The sequence below is a fragment of the Strongylocentrotus purpuratus genome, unplaced genomic scaffold (assembly GCF_000002235.5).
Source record: "Strongylocentrotus purpuratus isolate Spur 01 unplaced genomic scaffold, Spur_5.0 spur5_scaffold_9, whole genome shotgun sequence".
NCBI lineage: Eukaryota > Metazoa > Echinodermata > Echinoidea > Camarodonta > Strongylocentrotidae > Strongylocentrotus > Strongylocentrotus purpuratus.
In genome coordinates this window covers 24,254,503-24,281,259 of record NW_022145615.1, presented here as the reverse complement: position 1 = coordinate 24,281,259, position 26,757 = coordinate 24,254,503, and the positions used below count along the sequence as shown (strand labels likewise).

The window sequence follows — 26,757 nt, the reverse complement described above, 5'->3', positions numbered from 1 at the left end:
TTTAGAAAACTTCACTTTTTCATGGAAAAATGCTTATTTGTTCTATGCACGCAAGTTAGATTGAGCGGATGAGACAACGTTTCCATATGTTTTAGGACATGGACCTGTGACAAATAAACCCTTTTCAAAGGGAGATTTCCTCCTGGAATATCGTGGAAATATGGAATATTTATTTTGATCTCTTACACATAACTTGGGATAGAAATCAAATAGGTCAGGAAAAAATATTAATTTCAAGTAATGCACAGTACAGCTATAAAATGTGGATGGAGTATTCTGCACATGTGCACACTTTCCACCTTTATACACTTTGATTATAAAAGAAATGCTGACACACACGCATATTCTCTTTGTTATAATACATTGCAGTCCATGCTGTAAGATGCAGATTGAATGTCAATCACATCCATATTTCTTATAAAGGAATGTTTATGTTTGTTTTATTTCAGCAATGAATTTATTGTATCGTTTGTTTTCTTCTCAAGTGCAATTTCCGATTGTGTGTAGAAAGTTTGTTCATGGTTTGACAATTCAACAGCAGTTATACAAATTACCATTCTTGCAGCTATAATTTTTATCAAGGTGATCCATATTAATTACAAACCTTTTTGCTTTGTATTATCTGACATTTATAGAAATTATTTGAATGTTTGCATAGTATACAATTGAATTATTATCATTTTATTCATTTATTTGTTTTTGCTTGTGATTGAATCAAACCTCATGATTTGCATGGAGTGCAATAAATCATATTTATATACATACATGTGTGTGTGTACACTTTTCTTCATTGAGGTAAGATGGATTCAATGGGATTTTAGTTTGTTTTGTTTAATAATGTTATAAACCCTGTATTTAATCTTAGTCCAGGGTAGTGTTGCAAGTTCAGGATACTTATTTCTACATTCCTCACATTCTTCTTTCCCTGGAATTTGGAATGTCCTGTAATTTCTTTTGAAAAATGTGTCTACAGCATGGTGTTGTGCTGCTGTCCAGGTAATGCGTTCCGCTGTAAATGAAAAGAGATTTTATAGGAGAGTGAAAAGAAAGCATGTGCATATTTGATAACCTAAGGACAACTTCATGTGATGCAAAAAAGTCATCTAAATCAAGAAATTTTCACAATTCCTTCTAAAGTACATTGTCACATATCCAACATGTACATGCAATTAACCCTAATCCCATTGGGATATTTCGATCACTTCAGTCCATTGGGGGGGGGGGGGGTTATTGGGTCCCCCCTTCTGATCTCGGCCGTTGATCGCGCAATCGCGCCGAAATTCGGCATGCACATAGCTTGTGATGTTAACTCTTAGATTGCGTAGTTACATTATATTCTACTTGCATGCAGATTTTTGCAGTGATCGTGCAACCAGTAGCCAAGATCTGAAGATGGGAGGGGGGGGGGGGGGAGTTAAATCAACCTCTGGCAAAAGAAGACCCCCAAAACCCGGCTAAATTAGGGTTTAAATAGGACTACAAGCAAAGTTTGAACTACATGCTATTATTACCTTTTGACCTTTTTGCAACAGGATGGCTACTTTTTGGCTCCATAGACCCAGGAGGTCCATCCCTCTCATCTGAGAGCTCTGGAGAGAGAGAGAGAGAGAGAACAACATTATTTTCTGGATTAACTAGATGAATCCTCGACCGCACGCAGTCGGAATTTATGCCTCCGCCATCACGTGATCAGAATTATCTTTCCCATTTATATCACGCAATCAGAAATAAATATTTAACTGAATAAGATTAACACATGACTTCCTTTATACTGCATACTAATAATAGCGAGAACATGAATTGAACATTCATGTTTTCAATGACATATGTGACCGATGGCCTCATAAATCTAAAATCTAATCAGACCCTTGTCCTTCCCATATCCTCGCATGATAAAAGTTATTTGTCAAACAAATTATGAGCTATTGCGAGAAAAGGCCATTTCCGTGTATAAAATGACCTATGTGACCTTTGACCTCATGGCCTATGGATAATTGTACTTCCCATCTGCATAAAGGACCAAGGTTTTAAGTTGATAAGCTAAACCATGGTCTGTTTTCCTGTATTCAATGACCCCTGTGACCTTTTACCTAATAGATCCATAAATCTTATCAGATCATTATCCCTCCTATATGAATACATGACCAATGTTTCAAGTTCATACGTTAAACGTATTATAAGTTTAGCGAGAACAGACTATTTTCATGTATAAAATGACCGCTGTGACCTTTGACCTTATGACTCCAAAATTTGCTTGGATCAGTGTGCTTTTCATTTGCACACACGACCAAGGTTTCAAGCTGATATGTCAAACTGCTCTTAAGTTATCCCTAGAAAAAGCCATTTTTATGTATTTCATGACTTATATGACCTTTGACCTTTGACCTCATGACCCTAAAAATTTGCATGGATCATTGGGCTTCCCATCTGCATACATGACCAAGGTTTACAGTTGATATGTGGAATCGTTCTTGAGTTATCACAAGACAAGTGCATTTTCATGTATTCAATGACCTCTGTGACCTTTGACCTCATGACTCCAAAATCTAATCAGATCATTGTCCCTCCCATAAGCATACATGACAAAAGTTTCAAGTTGATACCTTTATTGGTTCTAAAGTTATCGCGAGAACGAAAACGGGAGGGACGGACAACCCGAAAACATAATGCCTCCGGCACCACCTTCGGTGGGCGGAGGCATAAAAATATACCAAAGTAAAGATGATTATAATACCCCATCCTCCATGTGTGTACTGAATCTCCTGACCATTGCTCAATATGAGGAAGTAATTTGATCTGCAATATTTCTACTTGATTTATTGCCATGTGCTGTAACCATGGCATCATAATTTCTGGCACATGAAAACAGGGCGTTTTACATTCACATGACCTATATGTGTGTGAAATATTAAAAGCATCTCTAAAAAACAAGAAGTGCTTTGATCAGCAAAATTTGAAACAGATGGACCAACGGACCAAGTGGCCGACCTATACAACTTTTGTTTGGCGGTGGTGTTAAAATAAAAAAAAAATCACATAATATCAACTAGCAAAAGCAGAACGCACCTAGCAGTCTGGCTTGCATCATGCAATGCATTGCAGCATTCTTTGTGACATGGGAATATCAGATCATTTTTAAATATCCCTTTCAATATCCCTATAATTTTCATTGAATTTACATAAAAATGGCACACTATGTCTCGTTCTGCTATTCAGAGAGAAATAAATTGTGTTTTTAATGCAGTATAGGGCTTGATTGAACAGCTTTGTGAGGACATTAATCTGTGAATGTAACATAACTTGTTTCCATAAATGTGTGAGGACAATTGCAGTGCAAAAAAGTTCTTGTTTGGACTAATATTGCATGAGACATAAAACTAATATGCATAAATGTCTGAGGACATCACACGGAAATGTAACACGGAACTTGTTTCCATAAAGGCATAAAGACATCGTGCAACAAATTCTGGCACAGAAATATGTAACGACTTTGTATATAAATGTGGACATTCCATTGTCCAATTTATAACTTCTCTTTCATTCTTCTTTTCTGTCTCAATTGTATTATTTTATTTTTTTGCACTCCTTTCAATAGCCAATTAGAAATCGTGTATCCTCTCCCAGAAACTAAGTGGACTATTTGTCCATGCACTTCATTGTAGTATTGCAAATTATGCACATTATCAAGTTTCTAATACATTTTCTCTGCTTTTAACTTTTTCAAAGTTGAAATAGGAGATTCAGGAACTGGTTACCTCTTGATCTCTTTGCAATTCTATGGCTCTTAGTTCGATCTCTCTTAACTGGGGGCTCTGAAAAAAAATAATTACGAGACAAAGTACAATCTAATAGGCAACTAAATCACTCCATAGGGGTAAATGTAGTTGATGAATTTAGAAAGAGAAAATATATAGAGAATGGCTTTAGATATATATTAGCAGAATTTTTTAATCAGCCAAAAAGTGCTTTGAAAAAATTGGACGATGAATTGTGTCTCCATGATCCCCTTTTGATTTTCAAAAACTTGGCAGCAAAAGAAGCATATTAAGACTTTTAACTAAAAACTCATATAACGGCATACCATGAAATATCTCAGTATAAACTGTATAATTGTTTATCCTTCTATTTCTTTGAATTATGTTAACAGAAAATTAAGGATTTACCTGCACACACACATATATAAAGTAAAAGTCATCAGAGATCATATGATCAAAATAACAATGTTGCACTAAAGCATATCTTCACCTGTCCATCCTTACTATTCAGCTAATTTCTCTATAACTCCCAACAAAGCAAGCTTTCCTCATAAGATGTCAGGCATTTTCTGACTTTTATCCAGGGCTAGAAACTACAATTTTGGTTAAGACCAAACTATTCAACACCTTCACAAGCACATGCATGTAACTTTATTATTCTAATAAAAATGGGACGTGAAAATAAACATGAAGATTTTGGTTGTTAGTATAGAAATAGATTCACATGCAATGACTAAAAAATGAAAACAAAATACTAATAGATGTATTTTTTAGGTAAATCCAAACTTCTTATAATGGGAACATTATGAGGTTACAGTTGTTTAAAAATTGATGCCAGATGCAATGAAAGAGGTTATACATGTATAGGATGGTATACAATTAGATACATGAAAGAAACTCATGTCTTTATGACTTGTCACCTTCTTGAATATCCCCATCTGGGTTGTGCCCTTCTTCAGGGGTGTCCACTTCTTGACTATCTCCATCAGGGGTGTCCACTTCTTGACTATCTACATCAGGGGTGTCATCTTCTTGAATATCTCCATCAGGGTTGTTATCTTCTTCACAAGCTTCTGCAGTGAAAAGAGAGGCGAGAGGCTTGGGTGCCTGGCCGGTTTGAACATAAACAGTTGACTTCAAAAAGGTCCATCTACTTGGAGGATAAAATCTGGGTTTCTAGATACCCCCATCTTTCTATTTCCTCATCGAATGGCCAGGACTTTATTTTTTTTTTTCTTACTACATAGGGCTTCATGACCATAATTCTAGGAACACGCAGGTTCCTAGAAAGAATACTTCCAGCATATTTAACCCTGATCCCATTGGGATATTTTGATCGCTTCAGTCAATGGGGGGAGGGGGGGGGTGTAGCTTATTTGGCCCCCCTTCTGATCTCGGCCGTTGATCGCGTGATCGCGCGGAAATTAGGCATGCACATAGCCTGTGATGTTAACTCCTAGATTGCATGATGCTAATTAAGCATTAATTATGCGTGAATTCTAATAAGCAGAAATAAATCACCTACTGAAGCTCCAAATGTGCTGATTTTTGGTCTAGATACTCCTACTAATGTTACAGACAGATTATCATGAAAAGATTTCTAACAAAATTATTATGTATTTTATTGTTTTTTGAATTTCTTATGTATTTCTTTGTTTTTTCAACTTTATTATTTCTATTGTTTTTTTTATAGAAATTGTCGGTGACATTATTAGGGTCATACTATGATAAAAAGTACATTTTTAATCCATTTCATCCAGTTATATGAAAAATAGACCAGGATTTATGAATATTGACTGAAAACACAATTTGCATAAATCACGTTTTTGAATCATATTTGGCTTGACGAATTTTTTTCAAATGCGCGTAGCGTCGGTACCGCATACCTGGTTGTCGCAAATTTGGTTTCAAAAGTTGCGCGAGACTTGAAACAAAAAAGTCACAAAAAATCATGGCGCGAGCTTTTCGCGTTTCAGACTTCTCACGAAAAATGTCGAGGGGGGGGGGGGATTAGGGTTAATCCAAAAAAAAGCCTGGGCTATTTTTGGTCTCTAAGAATACTGGGGGGAGGGGGATAAAGTGCCCCAAGTCTGTTTAGGGTTAAATATAACACCTGACACATGTGTTTTCACAAATAACTCCCTCTGAAAGGTAAGCAGATCTGAAACTAGATGAATACTCGACCGCACACGGTCAACATTTATGCCTATGCCATCACGTGATCAGAAAGATATTACCCCTTATACAACGCGATCAGAAATATTTGGGTGATTTTTATAAGTTTTTGGGGCCCTGTGACCATTGACCTTTGAAATCCTGAAACCAAAATGTAATCATCTTCCTATGCTTATACATACTTGAGCCAGGTAGAAAGCTGTTCAATTGTTCTGAAGTTATCGTGGTAACAAGCTATTTTGGATGATATTTTAAAAGTTTTTCTTGGCCCTGTGACCTTTGACCAACTGAACCACAAATCTAATCAGTTCATCCTGACATGCAGACACATGCAAATTTATACATAAAATCAAACTTTTTGCTCTATTTCACTAAATAAAGCTCCTAGAAAGCTGATTTTTGTGTAAATATTCTTTATATGATTCCTTACAATTCTACTTGTAAACAAAATTGCAATGAGAATCAATTTCCTATGTTTTATACTGTTTTATGAATTTCTTACCTATTTCTTTGTTTTTTCGACCTTTTGTTTTTTATTGTTTTTTAGATGGAATGTGTTGCAAAACATTTTGGAAGCATATTTATGCTAAAATAATTCATTTCAGCCCATAAAAGAGAAGGTATTCATATATTTATGATTTCTTACTGAAAACACATTTTACATAGACTTTGTACACAAAATCACGTTTTTGAGCCATTTTCGGTCTGACATGCATGCACTAAAGGTGGGCGGCGGCGTAACCATATGCCCGATTTTCGCGAAAATGGTCTTAAAAGTTGCACAAGACTTGATAGTAAAAAATCAGCGAGTCACGCGGTGAAAAAATTTCGCATGGCAGAGCGGTTGCGATGAAATTTGTCGAGGGGGGGGGGGGCCAGTTGGAAAAGGGTTAAGCCATGGAATAAGCTATGGAAAAATAGGTGTCATCTTAAACAGAAAGAACACTTTTTTCTGTGATGTGACACAATATGGAAATATGTTTCTGATATATTTGCTATGTATCCGTAAACTCAATTTTCCAAAGTTTGTATGAGGGGAAAGGGTTCATAGCAGAATGGAAAAGTGTTTTGGAAAAAAAGATGTTTAATAATACATGTACATGTACTTGTTCTTACCATTTAGGTCGACATTGATACTGTCCAAGGACATTCCAGAGCACTTGTTCATCTGTCCCTTTTCCATTAGCAGCAGTATTTTTGCGATCTTAGCTACCTGAAGTGTGTTCTCTGGTAATCTATAATACTCTCGGTGAACTTTAATGTTGTGGCCCATAAAGGTGGCAAGTACATCTAGTTCATTGTCCTTCAGACATAATATCTGGGACATGGTTGCGACATGTTTCCTTAGCTGAGTGGATGTGATGTTTTCTGGATGTTCTGCTTTAGACATCCGAGCAAACTTTCTCACAGCATCACAACCCCTATAAGGTGTGGTACAACCTGGGCGTGCAAACAGGTACATATTGGACTCTAGGACTCCAGCATCTTGCCTAATGCTTTCCTCTGCTAAAACATCAAGTGCTTCTTTCATTTCCTGCGTCAGAAGCACAGGGACTGTTCTCCCTCTCTTTCCAGGTATTTCAACTCTGGTCAGTTTCTTGCAAAGCTCCTTTTCAAGCTTGTTGAGGCCCTGTAGAACGTCTTTGTTGAGATCTCCAGTACGTTTTTTGTAGTTTTCTACTGTCATCCTTTCAACCTCTCCACTGCGTTTCCTATTGAACAGGACAGTCTGAGCAAGCATGGCTTGGCCTAACCTGGAGAAATCATCACTGCTTACAGAACCTGCTGTGATGTGTGTCATTGACTCCTGCATCTGGTGCTGGATGGTGTTGTGCACGCTTTGTATGTCAGAAGACAAAGGAATTATTGTTGGTCTGTTCCTCTTTGCTGTGTAGAGAGTCTTGAGAGCACCTGTTGAAACTTTTTCTGCCCATTCAAGAGAGCACAATTCACCAAACTGTTCAGCCCTTTCTTTCTGCCCTGTGTCCCCATTCTTCAGTGCTTCAGCCATAAGAAACCTGGAACACTTTTTGAGTGAGTGTCCAACTTTTAAGGCTAGAGAAGGTGTCTTATACTTGCCTGAGCTCTCATCCAAGCCTGCTATTTTGTTGACAGCTCGGACCACATCATCAAACACCTTTGGGTCAATGGTATCAGACAGGCAGTTGATGGATGGTCTGATAGATCTCATTTGAAGGAGCAGACGGCCCATTTCCCTTAGTTTTTGACCAACATAGTTATAATGGTTGTTTGAGTCCTGGAACTTGGATAGAAGATGTCCACCGAGCTTTATGATTAAATCATCATGCCTCACTGCCAAACTAACATCATCATGAGTCATTCGGCTGAAGACTTCATCTCGAAGTCTTACAGGTACTTCTTTTGGCATAGGCAGCAACATCGAACATTGTGACTGAAAACTTCCAGATCCAGACTGAGCACTTCCGACACATTTCTTTCGATGCTTCCACAAGTCACTCCTTACATACCATGCGTAACACTGAGTGCAAGGCAGGTAGTCCTTCACTGGTGTTTCATACGTTGGCCGTTTAAATGGAATCAGCAAACCCTTCCCTTCTCTTAATACTTGAAGATTATGAGCATGATTGCCTTTATTTCTCAAAAGTTCAAGTAAGTCACGTCGATTCTTAGACTTCTTTGGAAATGCCATGATTCTTTTAACATCAATTTCGTTTGAATGATGTGACTGGATGTGACGAGCAAATTTTGGAGTGTCCTTCTCGCAAAATACACAAAAATGCCGTTTGTCCCACTTCCTCCGAAGTTCGTTGTTTGCTGTTAGAACCTTTATACATGTATCCTCAGCTTTGTCTGTTATATCCTTTTCTTGATTTCCAGCGTTGTTTTCTGAATCAAGTTGACCAATACTGGACTCATATAGACGATCTGCTCTGGATGTATGCAGTACGCGATATGGAATGACATCAGATTCACAATCATCATTGCTATCTTCACTGTCTTCACTCTTCTTCCATGTTGGGTCAGCGTCTGTATCATCAACGTCTTCATCATCTCTTTCTTCCTATGGAAACAAATGAAACACAAAGTAAATACAAATGCAGCGATCAAGCTGATAATTGATGAAATCCAATAATAGGGGAAAAAAAATCAGTTTTAATGAAAAATGAGGAAATTAAATTTTCACATGTTTATTAAAATAGATACGCAAGTGCATATAAGGCATCTATGGTATTATAAACATTGTAACAATTCGATAGTAACACTTGTTTGCATGAATCTGTTAGATTACACTGCAATGCAACAATGAACTTGTTTCCATAAGTGTTTGAGGAAATTACATGTACACTGCAAATTTGACATAGAAATTGTTTACATATTCAAGAGAGGACGTGCATGTTTTAATACTAAGCAATTTCAACACACTTATTGAGGATCTCTATACTTACCGAAGATGGTATGTTCTTTTCCTTTTCCAGACTGGGCTACAATACATGAGAGAAAGAAATGAAACATTTCATCATTGCCATCTTTTTTTGTTTACCCCTTTTCTTACCATTTATTTCCTTGTATTTTTAAAAATTTTCTTTTTCTTTTCTTTTTCCTTTTTATATTTCACTTTGTCCCCGTTTTTGTTCCTTTTCTTTTCTGTTCTGCCCGAATACGTGAGTGCAAAAAAGGCATCTACAGGTATCATAAACATTTTAACAATTCGATAGTAACACTTGTTTGCATGAATCTGTTAGATTACACTGCAATGCAACAATGAACTTGTTTCCATAAGTGTTTGAGAACAATACATGTTCACTGCAAATTTGACATAGAAATTGTTTACATATTCAAGAGAGGACATGCATGTTTTAATACTAAGCAATTTCAACACACTAATTGAGGATCTCTATACTTACCGAAGATGGTATGTTCTTTTCCTTTTCCAGACTGGGCTACAATACATGAGAGAAAGACATGAAACATTTCATCATTGTCATTTTTTTTTTTTACCCCTTTTCTTTCCATTTATTTTCTTGTATTTTTAAAACTTTCTTTTTCTTTCCTTTTCCCTTTTTATATTTCACTTTGTCGGCATTTTCGTTTCTTTTCTTTTCTGTTCTGCCCGAATACGAGAAGGCAAATAAGGCATCTACAGGTATCATAAACATTGTAACAATTCGGTAGTAACACTTGTTTGCATAATAAAAAAATAATAATAATGAAATATCTTTATATAGCGCATAACACAATCATGAGAAAGTCCCTATGCGCTTAAACAGAAATAGAAGTGTGAAAGAAATCAGAAGAGCTGGGATTATCACCAAGGTTATTGGGTTTCAAAGAGATAAGTTTTTAAGTTACTCCTGAATTTGTCATATGGTGTGATATTTGTGAAGAAGTTTGGTAGGCTATTCCATAAAATAGATGCTTCATGTGAAAATGATCTCTCACCATATGATTTTGTTGCAGTTTTAGGTACAGTGAACATTGATCTTTTACGAGAACGTAATGATCTCTCCGGTTTATATTCAATGAGCAATTCTGTGAGATATATGGGTGCTAACTGTTAAATCTGTATTACACTGCAATGCAACAATGAACTTGTTTCCATAAGTGTTTGAGAACAATACATGTACACTGCATATTTGACATAGAAATTGTTTACATATTCAAGAGAGGACGTGCATGTTTTAATACTAAGCAATTTCAACACACTAATTGAGGATCTCTATACTTACCGAAGATGGTATGTTCTTTTCCTTTTCAAGACTGGGCTACAATACATGAGAGAAAGACATGAAACATTTCATCATTGCAATCTTTTTTTGTTTACCCCTTTTCTTTCCATTTATTTTCTTGTATTTTTAAAACTTATCTTTTCTTTTCTTTTCCCTTTTTATATTTCAACTTGTCCCCATTTTAGTTCCTTTTCTTTTCTATTCTGCCCGAATACGCAAGTGGAAATAAGGCATCTACAGGTATCATAAACATTGTAACAATTTGATAGTAACACTTGTTTGCATAAATCTGTTAGATTACACTGCAATGCAACAATGGACTTGTTTCCATAAGTGTTTGAGAACATTACATGTACACTGCAATTATTTGACATAGAAATTGTTCACATATTCAAGAGAGGACATGCATGTTTTAATACTAAGCAATTTCAACACACTAATTGAGGATCTCTATACTTACCGAAGATGGTATGTTCTTTTCCTTTTCCAGACTGGGCTACAATACATGAGAGAAAGACATGAAACATTTCATCATTGTCATTTTTTTTTTTTTTTTTACCCCTTTTCTTTCCATTTATTTTCTTGTATTTTTAAAACTTTCTTTTTCTTTCCTTTTCCCTTTTTATATTTCACTTTGTCGGCATTTTCGTTTCTTTTCTTTTCTGTTCTGTCCGAATACGAGAAGGCAAATAAGGCACTGGTTTTTTTTAACTATGACCAAATAGCTTAATGACCCTTTGACAGCCTGAAACTTTACAAAGATAAAGAATTCGAAATCAGTTACAACTTTTTCTTGTAGCATGGACCTAGGTTTACCTCCCATAGCTTAGCGAAAAAATGTCAGCGTTGCTTTATGTGCATGAGGTATCCCTGAACAGCCAATTGTTTACGGAATTTTGTAACAAAATTGACATACCTTTTTGGTTGAAGCCGAAAAAAATATATACCCACAAGCAATATGTTTTTTTTTCTATTGATGATTAATGAGCATGGGTGGATCTTAAAGAAAGTTAACAGTCATCTGAATTAACTCCTGTATTTTGATAGAACAGTGCAATTGAAAATGGTGTTTCGGACGTTACATTTTCCGTAAACAATGTAGGCCCTCATTTAACCCACTAGAACAATCATTTAATGAGATTGTTTATGGTTTGAATAAGCTTATTAGTTACTCCAAGTCATTAAATTAAAAGAAAATATAATGTAATTGTAGTAGCGCTTATATTATAAATATATTCAAAATTTGAAAAAGTTGTCTCATTTTCCGTAAACAATTTTGTAACGTCCGAAACAACTTTCCAATTGAAGTAGTAGAAAATATATGAACTGCAGGACCTATCTTTCGTAACATTTTTTAAACATTTCATGGCGGCTACCCACCAAAAAAAAAGAAATTTGCAATACATCATTACAATACTATTTTATAGTTAAAACCAATTTTCCGTTAACTGTTGTAACGTCCGTAACGAATGTAACGTCCAAAACAAAAAATACCAAATAAATGATGATAATCCATATTTGAGGGTATCTGGAGTAAATAAATCATTATGAAATAAGTTATTATAAGTCTTAACACAAGTCAAAACACAAATCAGGTCTTTCAAGTCCAATAATTTTGTGTAAACTCAAGAAGGGTGTTTCGGACGTTACACTATTTGATTGTTAACACATAGTTTGCAAATTTCAACTAATTTTCGATCATATGTGCAAGTTACGATTTCACAATGCACACTCCTGTTAAAAACACTATTTTGATAATTTCATTTAGATCTAAATATAAAAATATGAAGAAATATGATGCAAAAAATCAAATTTTCCGTAAAATATCTAAATTTTCTGCAAAATTGACTTATTAAACATAAATATTGAAGCCACAATTTGTGGTGCAAGGCATTCCTGGCTGCTTTAGTATATCCTTAATTGTAATTTATCAGAAAAAATCTCAATAAAAGTGACTCATAAAAATTATTCAACCATTTTAACAGCACTTTCTGTTATGCTGTTAGCACGTTTCGGATGTTACATTAAACTGTTAACAGACATTTTCATACTTTAACTAGTTCAAATGAGGGGCAAAGATAGATGTGAGAATAGCAAATTTCAATTTTTCAACCTCTCCTCTCGCTATTTACATTGCTGTGTGTTTGCAAATCATCACGTTTTCATTTTTACAGAGGTTGTTCCAAATTATGTCATATAACCAAAGATTGTATGGTCAATCTAAACTATTTGGTAGGTTACAAAAGCTCAAAATCACCCACTTAAGCAATACCCAGTGTACATGTACATGACATGGGTATGATACAGGTATATAAAGTTGATAGAATCAAGCAAATTAAAATGTTTTCTAAAAATCTATCGGAAATATGAATTTTCATTTGAAAATACCTTTTAAAAAGGGCACTCAGTACACGTAACTAATCTGTGTAGAAAGTTCATACATGTATAAAAGAAAAGGGCATTACCAGTAATACCTTATTTAATGATCCTAAACATATACATGTAGTATCCTCCTCAAATGTATGCATACATACAAAATATGTAAGCTAGTGTAGGGATTTATTTTGAACTTCTGAAACTCCCCTTCATATCTATGATTCATCCTTTCATATTAACAGGTCATCCCTCATTCACATTCACCCTTTTCATCCACCATCCTTTCATCTGTCTATATCTCTCTCTCATTGGTTTCAATGTTCACCTGATGCAGTCAAGCTTATATAATATAATTTACATATCTATGAATATTCAATGTATACCCTTTGTTTATGTTTGAATATTCAAGAATACTTTGTGATGTTGATTTATACTTGTATGGGACTATATGAATATTTATTGATTTATTATACTTTGCATGGAATGTATGTGGAATGCTACATAGAATGCTGTAATGCTTTTACACATTAAAACCTGGTCAGTTAGCTAGTAGTTATCAATCCTACAACATGTCTGCTGGGCTGCCTCTGTGTTAAGAGTGGTAGGAATTATCTGTTAGAACCGCAACCCTACACTAGTGTGAAATATAAATGGGCTGTCCGTTTTTGTTTTTTTTCCTCTACGAAATGTCAAAGTTGGCGTGCGGCGCTGCGGCCTTATCGCCGGCAAATACGGTACATGTTTAGCCTACACTGTATATTGTTTGTCACCTGTAATATAGGCACAGCAAGAGTTAAGATCTATCAACCAACCAACCGACCAACAAATCTATCCATCCATTCATCAATCGGTCATCAATTAAATAAATAAATAAATACTTATTTAAGAGCATTAAAACATATTGTCGTTTAAAACAGCCTCCTAATACAAATAGTGGGAAAGGATGATTGTTACTACAGTAGTATTATAACCTAAAACACACACAATTTTAGAATACATCAAAAATGTCTCATTCTCGAGATGTACATACATTAGGATTCACTTATTTCTTATTACCGTACTTACATGACTGGGGGTACTTTTTTATAGTTTTATTTTTTTAAAGATTTGTCAATGTTTTTCTTACATACATGAATGTGTTAGTGATATTATTGAATGACACACTATATAGTTGAAGGCAAAGAACATTAGCAAGATGATTAAACATCTATATTGTAGAGTTTGTAGAAATTGATGATCTCATTGAAATGTTAACATCGTGTAACATCCGAAACAAACCATAGTATACATTTCACACTGTTGTTCATAACATGCAATAAAGAGTATGTTTCTATGTGAATTTTCTAAGGAGTTTTGATGACTACAATTGCTATTAGCTTTATATTTCACTCTGTTAGATCACATAAGCATTTTTAACCACCGGTACACGTTCTTGAGATGAATAATATACCTTACATAAATTGAGTGGTCGATGAAGACAAACTTGGTATACATGTATGTGCTAAACTAATTAAAACTGCACAATTTTTTTCCATAAATGTTACAGAAGTATTTTTTTGCAAACAATTAATGTAATTGAGGTCAATAATACCTAAAGAAAAGCAATTAACTTGAATAAAGTTATAATGTTAACAGTGTGTAACGTCCGAAACATCAGTGGTGTGCCATATGAAAATTATTAGGCAATGCACTGGTTCCCAATTTTTTGGCATGTATTTACCTTATATCATCAGTTGTTATAATAAAATAAGTTTGACCTAAGAAAAAAGCATTTTACCTATTGAAATAAAAACTTGTTATTGTCAAAACCCTAATTTAGAGCTATTTTTCACTTTCAAGGGATACAAAATCTGTATTTTTCAAGATAGAAACTCAACCATTTGCATGAATAATCTCTGAAACATATTCTTAAAGACCCAACATATTTAAAGGTGTAGTTAATAGCAAATGAGTTTTATATCACAGTTATTAGATATGCTATAGTTCACAATAAAATTGTAAAAACTCAAAGTATTCATATCTGGTGAATAAATAAGGAGATAGATTAAGGTCCAGAATTTGCATTTCTCAAAAATATGATTAGTCCTGATCATGAAAATACAAGTTTGAAGTGAGTAAACATAATTTCATTTTGGACCCATTTGTGGACACATTTGGTATAAGTTAAAAAAACCAGTGCCATAAGGCATCTACAGGTATCATAAACATTGTAACAATTCGATAGTAAACCTTGTTTGCATAATAAAAAAATAATAATAATGAAATATCTTTATATAGCGCATAACACAATCATGAGAAAGTCCCTATGCGCTTAAACAGAAATAGAAGTGTGAAAGAAATCAGAAGAGCTGGGATTATCACCAAGGTTATTGGGTTTCAAAGAGATGAGTTTTTAGGTTACTCCTGAATTTGTCATATGGTGTGATATTTGTGAAGTAGTTTGGTAGGATATTCCATAAAATAGATGCTTCATGTGAAAATGATCTCTCACCATATGATTTTGTTGCAGTTTTAGGTACAGTGAACATTGATCTTTTACGAGAACGTAATGATCTCTCCGGTTTATATTCAATGAGCAATTCTGTGAGATATATGGGTGCTTACTGTTAAATCTGTATTACACTGCAATCCATAAGTGTTTGAGAACAATACATGTACACTGCAAATTTGACATAGAAATTGTTTACATATTCAAGAGAGGACGTGCGTGTTTTAATACTAAGCAATTTCAACACACTAATTGAGGATCTCTATACTTACCGAAGATGGTATGTTCTTTTCCTTTTCCAGATTGGGCTACAATACATGAGAGAAAGACATGAAACATTTCATCATTGCAATCTTTTTTTGTTTACCCCTTTTCTTTCCATTTATTTTCTTGTATTTTTAAAACTTTACTTTTCTTTTCTTTTCCTTTTTTATATTTCAACTTGTCCCCATTTTAGTTCCTTTTCTTTTCTATTCTGCCCGAATACGCAAGTGCAAATAAGGCATCTACACATAAACATTGTAACAATTCGATAGTAACACTTGTTTGCATAAATCTGTTAGATTACACTGCAATGCATCAATGAACTTGTTTCCATAAGTGTTTGAGAACATTACATGTACACTGCATATTTGACATAGAAATTGTTCACATATTCAAGAGAGGACATGCATGTTTTAATACTAAGCAATTTTAACACACTAATTGAGGATCTCTATACTTACCGAAGATGGTATGTTCTTTTCCTTTTCCAGACTGGGCTAGAATACATGATAGAAAGACATGAAACATTTTATCATTGTCATTTTTTTTTTGTTTACCCCTTTTCTTTCCATTTATTTTCTTGTATTTTTAAAACTTTCTTTTTCTTTCCTTTTCCCGTTTTATATTTCACTTTGTCGGCATTTTCGTTTCTTTTCTTTTCTGTTCTGCCCGAATACGAGAAAGCAAATAAGGCATCTACACATAAACATTGTAACAATTCGATAGTAACACTTGTTTGCATAAATCTGTTAGATTACACTGCAATGCAACAATGAACTTGTTTCCATAAGTGTTTGAGGACATTACATGTACACTGCAATTATTGTTCACATATTCAAGAGAGGACATGCATGTTTTAATACTAAGCAATTCAAACACACTAATTGAGGATCTCTATACTTACCGAAGATGGTATGTTCTTTTCCTTTTCCAGACTGGGCTACAATACATGAGAGAAAGACATGAAACATTTCATCATTGTCATTTTTTTTTTTTACCCCTTTTCTTTCCATTTATTTTCTTGTATTTTTAAAACTTTCTTTTTCTTTCCTTTTCCCTTTTTATATTTCACTTTGTCGGCATTTTTGTTTCTTTTCTTTTCTGTTCTGCCCGAATACGAGAAGGCAAATAAGGCATCTACAGGTATTATAAACATTGTAACAATTTGATAGTAACACTTGTTTGCATAATAAAAAAATAATAATAATGAAATATCTTTATATAGCGCATAACACAATCATGAGAAAGTCCCTATGCGCTTTTAAACAGAAATAGAAGTGTGAAAGAAATCAGAAGAGCTGGGATTATCACCAAGGTTATTGGGTTTCAAAGAGATAAGTTTTTAGGTTACTCCTGAATTTGTCATATGGTGTGATATTTGTAAAGTAGTTTGGTAGGCTATTCCATAAAATAGATGCTTCATGTGAAAATGATCTCTCACCATATGATTTTATTGCAGTTTTAGGTACAGTGAACATTGATCTTTTACGAGAACGTAATGATCTCTCCGGTTTATATTCAATGAGCAATTCTGTGAGATATATGGGTGCTTACTGTTAAATCTGTTAGATTACACTGCAATGCAACAATGAACTTGTTTCCATAAGTGTTTGAGAACAATACATGTACACTGCAAATTTGACATAGAAATTGTTTACATATTCAAGAGAGGACGTGCGTGTTTTAATACTAAGCAATTTCAACACACTAATTGAGGATCTCTATACTTACCGAAGATGGTATGTTCTTTTCCTTTTCCAGACTGGGCTACAATACATGAGAGAAAGACATGAAACATTTCATCATTGCAATCTTTTTTTGTTTACCCCTTTTCTTTCCATTTATTTTCTTGTATTTTTAAAACTTTACTTTTCTTTTCTTTTCCTTTTTTATATTTCAACTTGTCCCCATTTTAGTTCCTTTTCTTTTCTATTCTGCCCGAATACGCAAGTGCAAATAAGGCATCTACAGGTATCATAAACATTGTAATAATTTGATAGTAACACTTGTTTGCATAAATCTGTTAGATTACACTGCAATGCAACAATGAACTTGTTTCCATAAGTGTTTGAGAACATTACATGTACAATGCAAATTTGACATAGAAATTGTTTACATATTCAAGAGAGGACATGCATGTTTTAATACTAAGCAATTTCAACACACTTATTGAGGATCTCTATACTTACCGAAGATGGTATGTTCTTTTCCTTTTCCAGACTGGGCTACAATACATGAGAGAAAGACATGAAACATTTCATCATTGTCATTTTTTTTTTTTTTACCCCTTTTCTTTCCATTTATTTTCTTGTATTTTTAAAACTTTCTTTTTCTTTCCTTTTCCCTTTTTATATTTCACTTTGTCGGCATTTTTGTTTCTTTTCTTTTCTGTTCTGCCCGAATACGAGAAGGCAAATAAGGCATCTACAGGTATTATAAACATTGTAACAATTTGATAGTAACACTTGTTTGCATAATAAAAAAATAATAATAATGAAATATCTTTATATAGCGCATAACACAATCATGAGAAAGTCCCTATGCGCTTTTAAACAGAAATAGAAGTGTGAAAGAAATCAGAAGAGCTGGGATTATCACCAAGGTTATTGGGTTTCAAAGAGATAAGTTTTTAGGTTACTCCTGAATTTGTCATATGGTGTGATATTTGTGAAGTAGTTTGGTAGGCTATTCCATAAAATAGATGCTTCATGTGAAAATGATCTCTCACCATATGATTTTATTGCAGTTTTAGGTACAGTGAACATTGATCTTTTACGAGAACGTAATGATCTCTCCGGTTTATATTCAATGAGCAATTCTGTGAGATATATGGGTGCTTACTGTTCAATCTGTATTACACTGCAATGCAACAATGAACTTGTTTCCATAAGTGTTTGAGAACAATACATGTACACTGCATATTTGACATAGAAATTGTTTACATATTCAAGAGAGGACGTGCATGTTTTAATACTAAGCAATTTCAACACACTAATTGAGGATCTCTATACTTACCGAAGATGGTATGTTCTTTTCCTTTTCCAGACTGGGCTACAATACATGAGAGAAAGACATGAAACATTTCATCATTGCCATCTTTTTTTGTTTACCCCTTTTCTTACCATTTATTTCCTTGTATTTTTAAAAATTTTCTTTTTCTTTTCTTTTTCCTTTTTATATTTCACTTTGTCCCCGTTTTTGTTCCTTTTCTTTTCTGTTCTGCCCGAATACGTGAGTGCAAAAAAGGCATCTACAGGTATCATAAACATTTTAACAATTCGATAGTAACACTTGTTTGCATGAATCTGTTAGATAACACTGCAATGCAACAATGAACTTGTTTCCATAAGTGTTTGAGAACAATACATGTTCACTGCAAATTTGACATAGAAATTGTTTACATATTCAAGAGAGGACATGCATGTTTTAATACTAAGCAATTTCAACACACTAATTGAGGATCTCTATACTTACCGAAGATGGTATGTTCTTTTCCTTTTCCAGACTGGGCTACAATACATGAGAGAAAGACATGAAACATTTCATCATTGTCATTTTTTTTTTTTACCCCTTTTCTTTCCATTTATTTTCTTGTATTTTTAAAACTTTCTTTTTCTTTCCTTTTCCCTTTTTATATTTCACTTTGTCGGCATTTTCGTTTCTTTTCTTTTCTGTTCTGCCCGAATACGAGAAGGCAAATAAGGCATCTACAGGTATCATAAACATTGTAACAATTCGGTAGTAACACTTGTTTGCATAATAAAAAAATAATAATAATGAAATATCTTTATATAGCGCATAACACAATCATGAGAAAGTCCCTATGCGCTTAAACAGAAATAGAAGTGTGAAAGAAATCAGAAGAGCTGGGATTATCACCAAGGTTATTGGGTTTCAAAGAGATAAGTTTTTAAGTTACTCCTGAATTTGTCATATGGTGTGATATTTGTGAAGAAGTTTGGTAGGCTATTCCATAAAATAGATGCTTCATGTGAAAATGATCTCTCACCATATGATTTTGTTGCAGTTTTAGGTACAGTGAACATTGATCTTTTACGAGAACGTAATGATCTCTCCGGTTTATATTCAATGAGCAATTCTGTGAGATATATGGGTGCTAACTGTTAAATCTGTATTACACTGCAATGCAACAATGAACTTGTTTCCATAAGTGTTTGAGAACAATACATGTACACTGCATATTTGACATAGAAATTGTTTACATATTCAAGAGAGGACGTGCATGTTTTAATACTAAGCAATTTCAACACACTAATTGAGGATCTCTATACTTACCGAAGATGGTATGTTCTTTTCCTTTTCAAGACTGGGCTACAATACATGAGAGAAAGACATGAAACATTTCATCATTGCAATCTTTTTTTGTTTACCCCTTTTCTTTCCATTTATTTTCTTGTATTTTTAAAACTTATCTTTTCTTTTCTTTTCCCTTTTTATATTTCAACTTGTCCCCATTTTAGTTCCTTTTCTTTTCTATTCTGCCCGAATACGCAAGTGCAAATAAGGCATCTACAGGTATCATAAACATTGTAATAATTTGATAGTAACACTTGTTTGCATAAATCTGTTAGATTACACTGCAATGCAACAATGAACTTGTTTCCATAAGTGTTTGAGAACATTACATGTACAATGCAAATTTGACATAGAAATTGTTTACATATTCAAGAGAGGACATGCATGTTTTAATACTAAGCAATTTCAACACACTTATTGAGGATCTCTATACTTACCGAAGATGGTATGTTCTTTTCCTTTTCCAGACTGGGCTACAATACATGAGAGAAAGACATGAAACATTTCATCATTGTCATTTTTTTTTTTTTTACCCCTTTTCTTTCCATTTATTTTCTTGTATTTTTAAAACTTTCTTTTTCTTTCCTTTTCCCTTTTTATATTTCACTTTGTCGGCATTTTTGTTTCTTTTCTTTTCTGTTCTGCCCGAATACGAGAAGGCAAATAAGGCATCTACAGGTATTATAAACATTGTAACAATTTGATAGTAACACTTGTTTGCATAATAAAAAAATAATAATAATCCCCATCTACATCTAATAAGGCATCTACAGGTATTATAAACATTGTAACAATTTGATAGTAACACTTGTTTGCATAATAAAAAAATAATAATAATAAAATATCTTAATATAGCGCATAACACAATCATGAGAAAGTCCCTATGCGCTTTTAAACAGAAATAGAAGTGTGAAAGAAATCAGAAGAGCTGGGATTATCACCAAGGTTATTGGGTTTCAAAGAGATAAGTTTTTAAGTTAGTCCTGAATTTGTCATATGGTGTGATATTTGTGAAGTAGTTTGGTAGGCTATTCCATAAAATAGATGCTTCATGTGAAAATGATCTCTCACCATATGATTTTATTGCAGTTTTAGGTACAGTGAACATTGATCTTTTACGAGAACGTAATGATCTCTCCGGTTTATATTCAATGAGCAATTCTGTGAGATATATGGGTGCTTACTGTTAAATCTGTTAGATTACACTGCAATGCAACAATGAACTTGTTTCCATAAGTGTTTGAGAACAATACATGTACACTGCAAATTTGACATAGAAATTTTTTACATATTCAAGAGAGGACGTGCGTGTTTTAATACTAAGCAATTTCAACACACTAATTGAGGATCTCTATACTTACCGAAGATGGTATGTTCTTTTCCTTTTCCAGACTGGGCTACAATACATGAGAGAAAGACATGAAACATTTCATCATTGCAATCTTTTTTTGTTTACCCCTTTTCTTTCCATTTATTTTCTTGTATTTTTAAAACTTTACTTTTCTTTTCTTTTCCTTTTTTATATTTCAACTTGTCCCCATTTTAGTTCCTTTTTTTTCTATTCTGCCCGAATACGCAAGTGCAAATAAGGCATCTACAGGTATCATAAACATTGTAATAATTTGATAGTAACACTTGTTTGCATAAATCTGTTAGATTACACTGCAATGCAACAATGAACTTGTTTCCATAAGTGTTTGAGAACATTACATGTACAATGCAAATTTGACATAGAAATTGTTTACATATTCAAGAGAGGACATGCATGTTTTAATACTAAGCAATTTCAACACACTAATTGAGGATCTCTATACTTAATAATAATAATATATACAATTTGTATTGCGCCAAATCAGCTATCAGCTAGTGCGTAGAAGTAGGGTACACAAACAGAGAAAAGAAGAGAGAAGTGCAAAAGAAATAATGAGAAAAAATAATCAATTATACGCGATGTTGAACAGGTAAGTTTTTAGATTCTGTTTAAATATTTTGGCAGAACTACTGTCTTTGATGGCTTTCATCGAAAGGGTGCGGTGCGGTGCGGCGCGGTGTGGTGTGCTCAACGCACCCATTCGATAAAAGAGGGGGGCCTTTTCTCGAAAGGGTGCGTTGAGAGCGGAGTACCGTTTTAACACACCCTTTCGATGAAAGCGGGGGGGCTTTTCTCGAAAGGGTGCGTCGACTAGTCTTTCGCATCAGTCGTTTAAAATGAGGATCTCGGACAGAAGGTAATAGTTGCCAATTTAAGTAGATCTATATCGAAAATGTATTAAATAAAATGGAATGGTCTTGATTACAGAGTGGTCTTTTTCGTTATTACTATGTTGATGGGGGAGACAGAGAGAAGGAAAAAAGGGAAAGGGAAGATAAAAGGAAAGAAAGAAGAATAAGAAGAGAAGAGGGAAAGGTGGGGGGGGCGAAGGACTCTTGCCCCCCCCCCCCCCCCGCCAAAAAATAAATCAGAGAGAGAGAGAAGGGAAAGGGAAAGAGAAGATAAAAGGAAAGAAAGAAGAGGAAGAAGAAGAAAAGAGGTAAACGGGGGCAAAGGGCTTTTGCCTCTCCCCCCCCCCCCCCGCCAACAAATAAATAGGAGAGAGAGAGAAGGGAAAGGGAAAGGGAAAGAGAAGATAAAAGGAAAGAAAGAAGAGGAAGAAGAAGAAAAGAGGTAAACGGGGGCAAAAGGCTCTTGCCTCCTCCCTCCCTCCCCGCCCCCCGCCAAAAAATAAATAAGAGAGAGAGAGAGAGAGAATCTGTTCTGATCCTGGTCCTGATCCTCAAGAGGGATATAAAGATGACCAATAAGAACGTTATCGTTCGAGAGAGAGTGTTTGTTGCTTCTAGAACATTTTAGAATTAAGTCCCATCACATTGCAGTTGTGGGGAGGGACTATGATTATATTACCCCCTTGGATGGCTTCCCAGAGTCTGGCTTTGAAGGTTTCGACTGCGTCGCAGGCAAAGATGCTGGGGGGGGGGGGAAGTAAATTCCAGGCCCGTATGGTTCTTGGAAAGAAGGTGAGTCGATATATATCCGTCTTGCATTTTATGTTGGAGAAGGAGAGGGAAAGAGAAGATAAAAGGAAAGAAAGAAGAGGAAGAGGAAGAAGAATTTGTGTTCTGCCAGTGTCACAAATAGATATATAAATATGCTCATCTGACGATAATTTGATGTATAAAACCCCTCACCTTCTTGGGGCTCCGCCCCTTGGATCCAACACCAATTTGTGTCCTTCCAGTGTCACAAATAGATATAAAAATATGCTCATCTGACCGTTATTTATTGCCCAAGACCCCTGAGCTTCCGGGTGCTCCACCCCCTGGACCCCACGCCAATTCGTGACCCCTGTGTCACAAATAAGGTATAAAATAATAATTATTTAATGGACAAAACTCCTGAGCTTCTGGGGGCTCCGCCCCCTGGACCCAACACCAAATTGTGTCCTGTCACTGTCACAAATAAGGTATAAAATTATGCTCATCCGACGTTAAATTTTGATGTTTAATACCCCTGAGCTTCTGAGGGCTCCGCCCTGTGAAAAAAACGTGTAAAAAAAAAACACGTTAATTTTTATCGTTTTTGGGAGATACCCCCCCCCCCTGGCGTTCAAGCGGGGGGGATGGGGGGTACGATTTTCCAAAATATTTGAGGGCCCCAAAAAAGATTAGTGCTCTCTAGTAATTTCGCGACTACTCCGGAACCGCGGCAGATATAAAGTTTTTCTTTCATGACTTTTTTCTTTCGAGTCTTACGCATCTTTTGAAACATTTTTTTGTTCAAAATCGGACGTATAATTGCGGAGTCACGTGACCTTTTGTTTTTGCATGTCAGCCCTAAAATCGCTCATTTTTGTGATTTATGTACCAAACATATGGAAATACCATTTATTCTTTTTAGAAAAAAGAGAAAACATTGGTTATTTGGTCTTGTTTCAAGTAAATGTGTTTGATTTTGGGTAAAAATAGTTGAATTGTGGTTAGAAATGAAATGAAATAACAAAATAATATAATACATAAATACAAATTATCGAAACAAGAGATAACATAGGGATAAACTGGCTCTTCCAACTTTGTTGTCGTATTATTATTCTAACGAATATATGAAGTGAAAAAGAACGCTCGAATATGAATTATATATGATTTATGGGTAAAAATGTGAATTCTCTGACCTTGTTTGCATAAATTACCATAAATATGCATTTTCGCGGCGATCGGCTGTGAAACAGCCGAGATCTTAGGGGAACCCCCCCCCCCCCCCACCCTCAAGTCCACTCCAATCACATTGAAAAAAAGTATGACTTAAATCATCTCTCTCATCATTATACCGCTATAGTATTCATGTTTTTAATATTATTTATTGTCCATTAAACAAGTTCATAGAGAAAATACTTATCTCTCTGCAACATTAAAAAAGAATCTTCATTAATATCTCTTAATTTGTATTTATAGCCTTGTGGTCGCCAACAGTGGCGAAGGCAGGGGCGTCTCCAAAGGGGGTGTGGGGGTGCGACACCCCCCCCCCCCCACCTGTCAGGATATTGTCGGTAAAATTGCGCTGCCGTCGGGAAAAAAGAGAAAAGGGGGAGGGGAAAAAAGAGAGTAAAAGGGAAAGAAAAGAAAAAAAGAAAAAGAAAAGAAAAAAAGAAAAGAAAGGAAAGAAAAGAGAAGAAAGAAAAGAAAGAAAGAGAAAAACGAAAAACAGGGAGAATAGGAAAAAAAGGAGGCAAGAGCCCTTTGCCCCCGTTACCCTCTTTTCTTCTTCTTCCTCTTCTTTCTTTCCTTTCATCTTCTCTTTACCTTTCCTTCTCTCTCTCTCTCTCTCTCTCTTATTTATTTTTTGGCGGGGGGGGGGGGAGGGGAGGGAGGAGGCAAGAGCCCTTCGCCCCCGTTTCCCACTTTTCTTATTCTTTTTCCTCTTCTTTCTTTCCTTTTATATTTTCTTTCCCTTTCCCTTCTCTCTCTCTCTTATTTATTTTTTTGGCGGGAGGGGGGGGGGTAAGAGCCTTTCGCCCTTCCCCCGTTTCCCTTTTTCCTTCTTCTTCTTCTTTTTTTCCTTTTATATTCCTTTTCTCTTTCCCTTTCCCTTTCCCTTTCCCTTCTCTCTCTCTCTCTCTCTCTCTTTTTTTAATTTTTTGGCGGGGGGGGGGGGGCAAGAGCCCTTCGCCCCCGTTTCCCTCTTTTTCCTTTCCTTTATCTTCTCTTTCCCTTTCCCTTCTCTCTCTCTCTCTCTCTCTTATTTATTTTTTGCCGGGGGGGGGGGAGGAGGCAACAGCCCTTCGCCCCCGTTTCCCTCTTTACTTCTTATTCTTTTCTTTCTTTCCTTTTATCTTCTCTTTCCCTTTCCCTTCTCTCTCTCTCTTATTTATTTTTTTGGCGGGGGGGGGGGGGAAGGAGGGCTAGGAGGCAAGAGCCCTTCGCCCCCGTTTCCTTCTTTTTCCTCTTCTTTCTTTCCTTTTAGATTTTCTTTCCTTCTCCCTTCTCTCTCTCTCTGTTATTTATTTTTTTGGCGGGAGGGGTTGGGGGGAGGTAAGAACCTTTCGCTCTTCCTCCGTATCAATCTTTCCTTCTTCTTCTTCTTTCTTTCCTTTTATATTTTCTTTCCCTTTCCCTTCTCTCTCTCTCTCTCTCCTATTTATTTGTTGGCGGGGGGGGGGGGGGAGGAGGCAAGAGCCCTTCGCCCCCGTTTCCCTCTTTTCTTTTTATTCTTCTTCCTCTTCTTTCTTTCCTTTTATATTCTCTTTCCATTTCCCTTTCCCTTCTCTCTCTCTCTCTCTCTCTCTCCCTTTCGCCCTTCCCCCGTTTCCCTCTTTCCTTCTTCTTCTTTCTTTCCTTTTATATTTTCTTTCCCTTTCCCTTTCCCTTCTCTCTCTCTCTCTCTCCTATTTATTTGTTGGTGGGGGGGGGGGGGGGAGGAGGCAAAAGCCCTTTGCCCCCGTTTCCCTCTTTTCTTCTTCTTCCTCTTCTTTCTTTCCTTTTATCTTCTCTTTCCCTTTCCCTTCCCTTCTTTCTCTCTCTCTGATTTATTTTTTGGCGGGGGGGGGGGCAAGAGTCCTTCGCCCCCCCCCCCCCCGTTTCCCTCTTCTCTTCTTATTCTTCTTTCTTTCCTTTTATCTTCCCTTTCCCTTTCCCTTTTTTCCTTCTCTCTGTCTCCCCCATCAAAGAGACCACTCTGTAATCAAGACCATTCCATTTTATTTAATACATTTTCGATATAGATCTACTTAAATTGGCAACTATTACCTTCTGTCCGAGATCCTCATTTTAAACGACTGATGCGAAAGACTAATCGACGCACCCTTTCGAGAAAAGCCCCCCCGCTTTCATCGAAAGGGTGTGTTAAAACGGTACTCCGCTCTCAACGCACCCTTTCGAGAAAAGGCCCCCCTCTTTTATCGAATGGGTGCGTTGAGCACACCACACCGCGCCGCACCGCACCGCACCCTTTCGATGAAAGCCGTCTTTGATGGCTTGTGGGAGAGAATTCCATGTGGATGGCCCAGCATGCGTGAACATATTCCCCCACTTAGTTTTGACCTTAGGGATAATCAAGAGACCGGAATTTTGGGAATGTAAGGTTCTAGAAGGGATGTACTGGTGTATCAGAGAAGTGTTATACTGAGGAGCAGATCCATGTGTGCAATGATATATAAGGAGGAGAATCTTGAAGATAATGCGC

General features: G+C 35.6%; 1 protein-coding gene across 1 annotated transcript; it reads right to left on the bottom strand.

The window, feature by feature from the left end:
- Positions 1 to 11,130, bottom strand: LOC115920652. Its single transcript, XM_030976955.1, has 6 exons — positions 11,100 to 11,130; positions 7,047 to 8,973; positions 4,676 to 4,828; positions 3,756 to 3,812; positions 1,512 to 1,589; positions 1 to 1,009 (listed from the first exon to the last, which is right to left on the bottom strand). The coding sequence occupies exons 2-6, from the start codon at positions 8,599 to 8,601 to the stop codon at positions 807 to 809; spliced, it is 2,046 nt and encodes a 681-aa protein (XP_030832815.1). The 5' UTR covers positions 8,602 to 8,973; positions 11,100 to 11,130; the 3' UTR covers positions 1 to 806.
- Between the last annotated feature and the right edge of the window lie 15,627 nt (positions 11,131 to 26,757).

Bases quoted from the DNA above. Each gene is read 5' to 3' on its own strand.
- LOC115920652 (XM_030976955.1), bottom strand. From the start codon at position 8,601: ATGGCATTTCCAAAGAAGTCTAAGAATCGACGTGACTTACTTGAACTT. The intron at 4,829-7,046 runs GTAAGAACAAGT...TTTTCACTGCAG, and splicing joins TATCAATGTCGACCTAAATG to AAGCTTGTGAAGAAGATAAC. The intron at 1,590-3,755 runs GTAACCAGTTCC...CTCTCTCTCCAG, and splicing joins AATTGCAAAGAGATCAAGAG to AGCTCTCAGATGAGAGGGAT.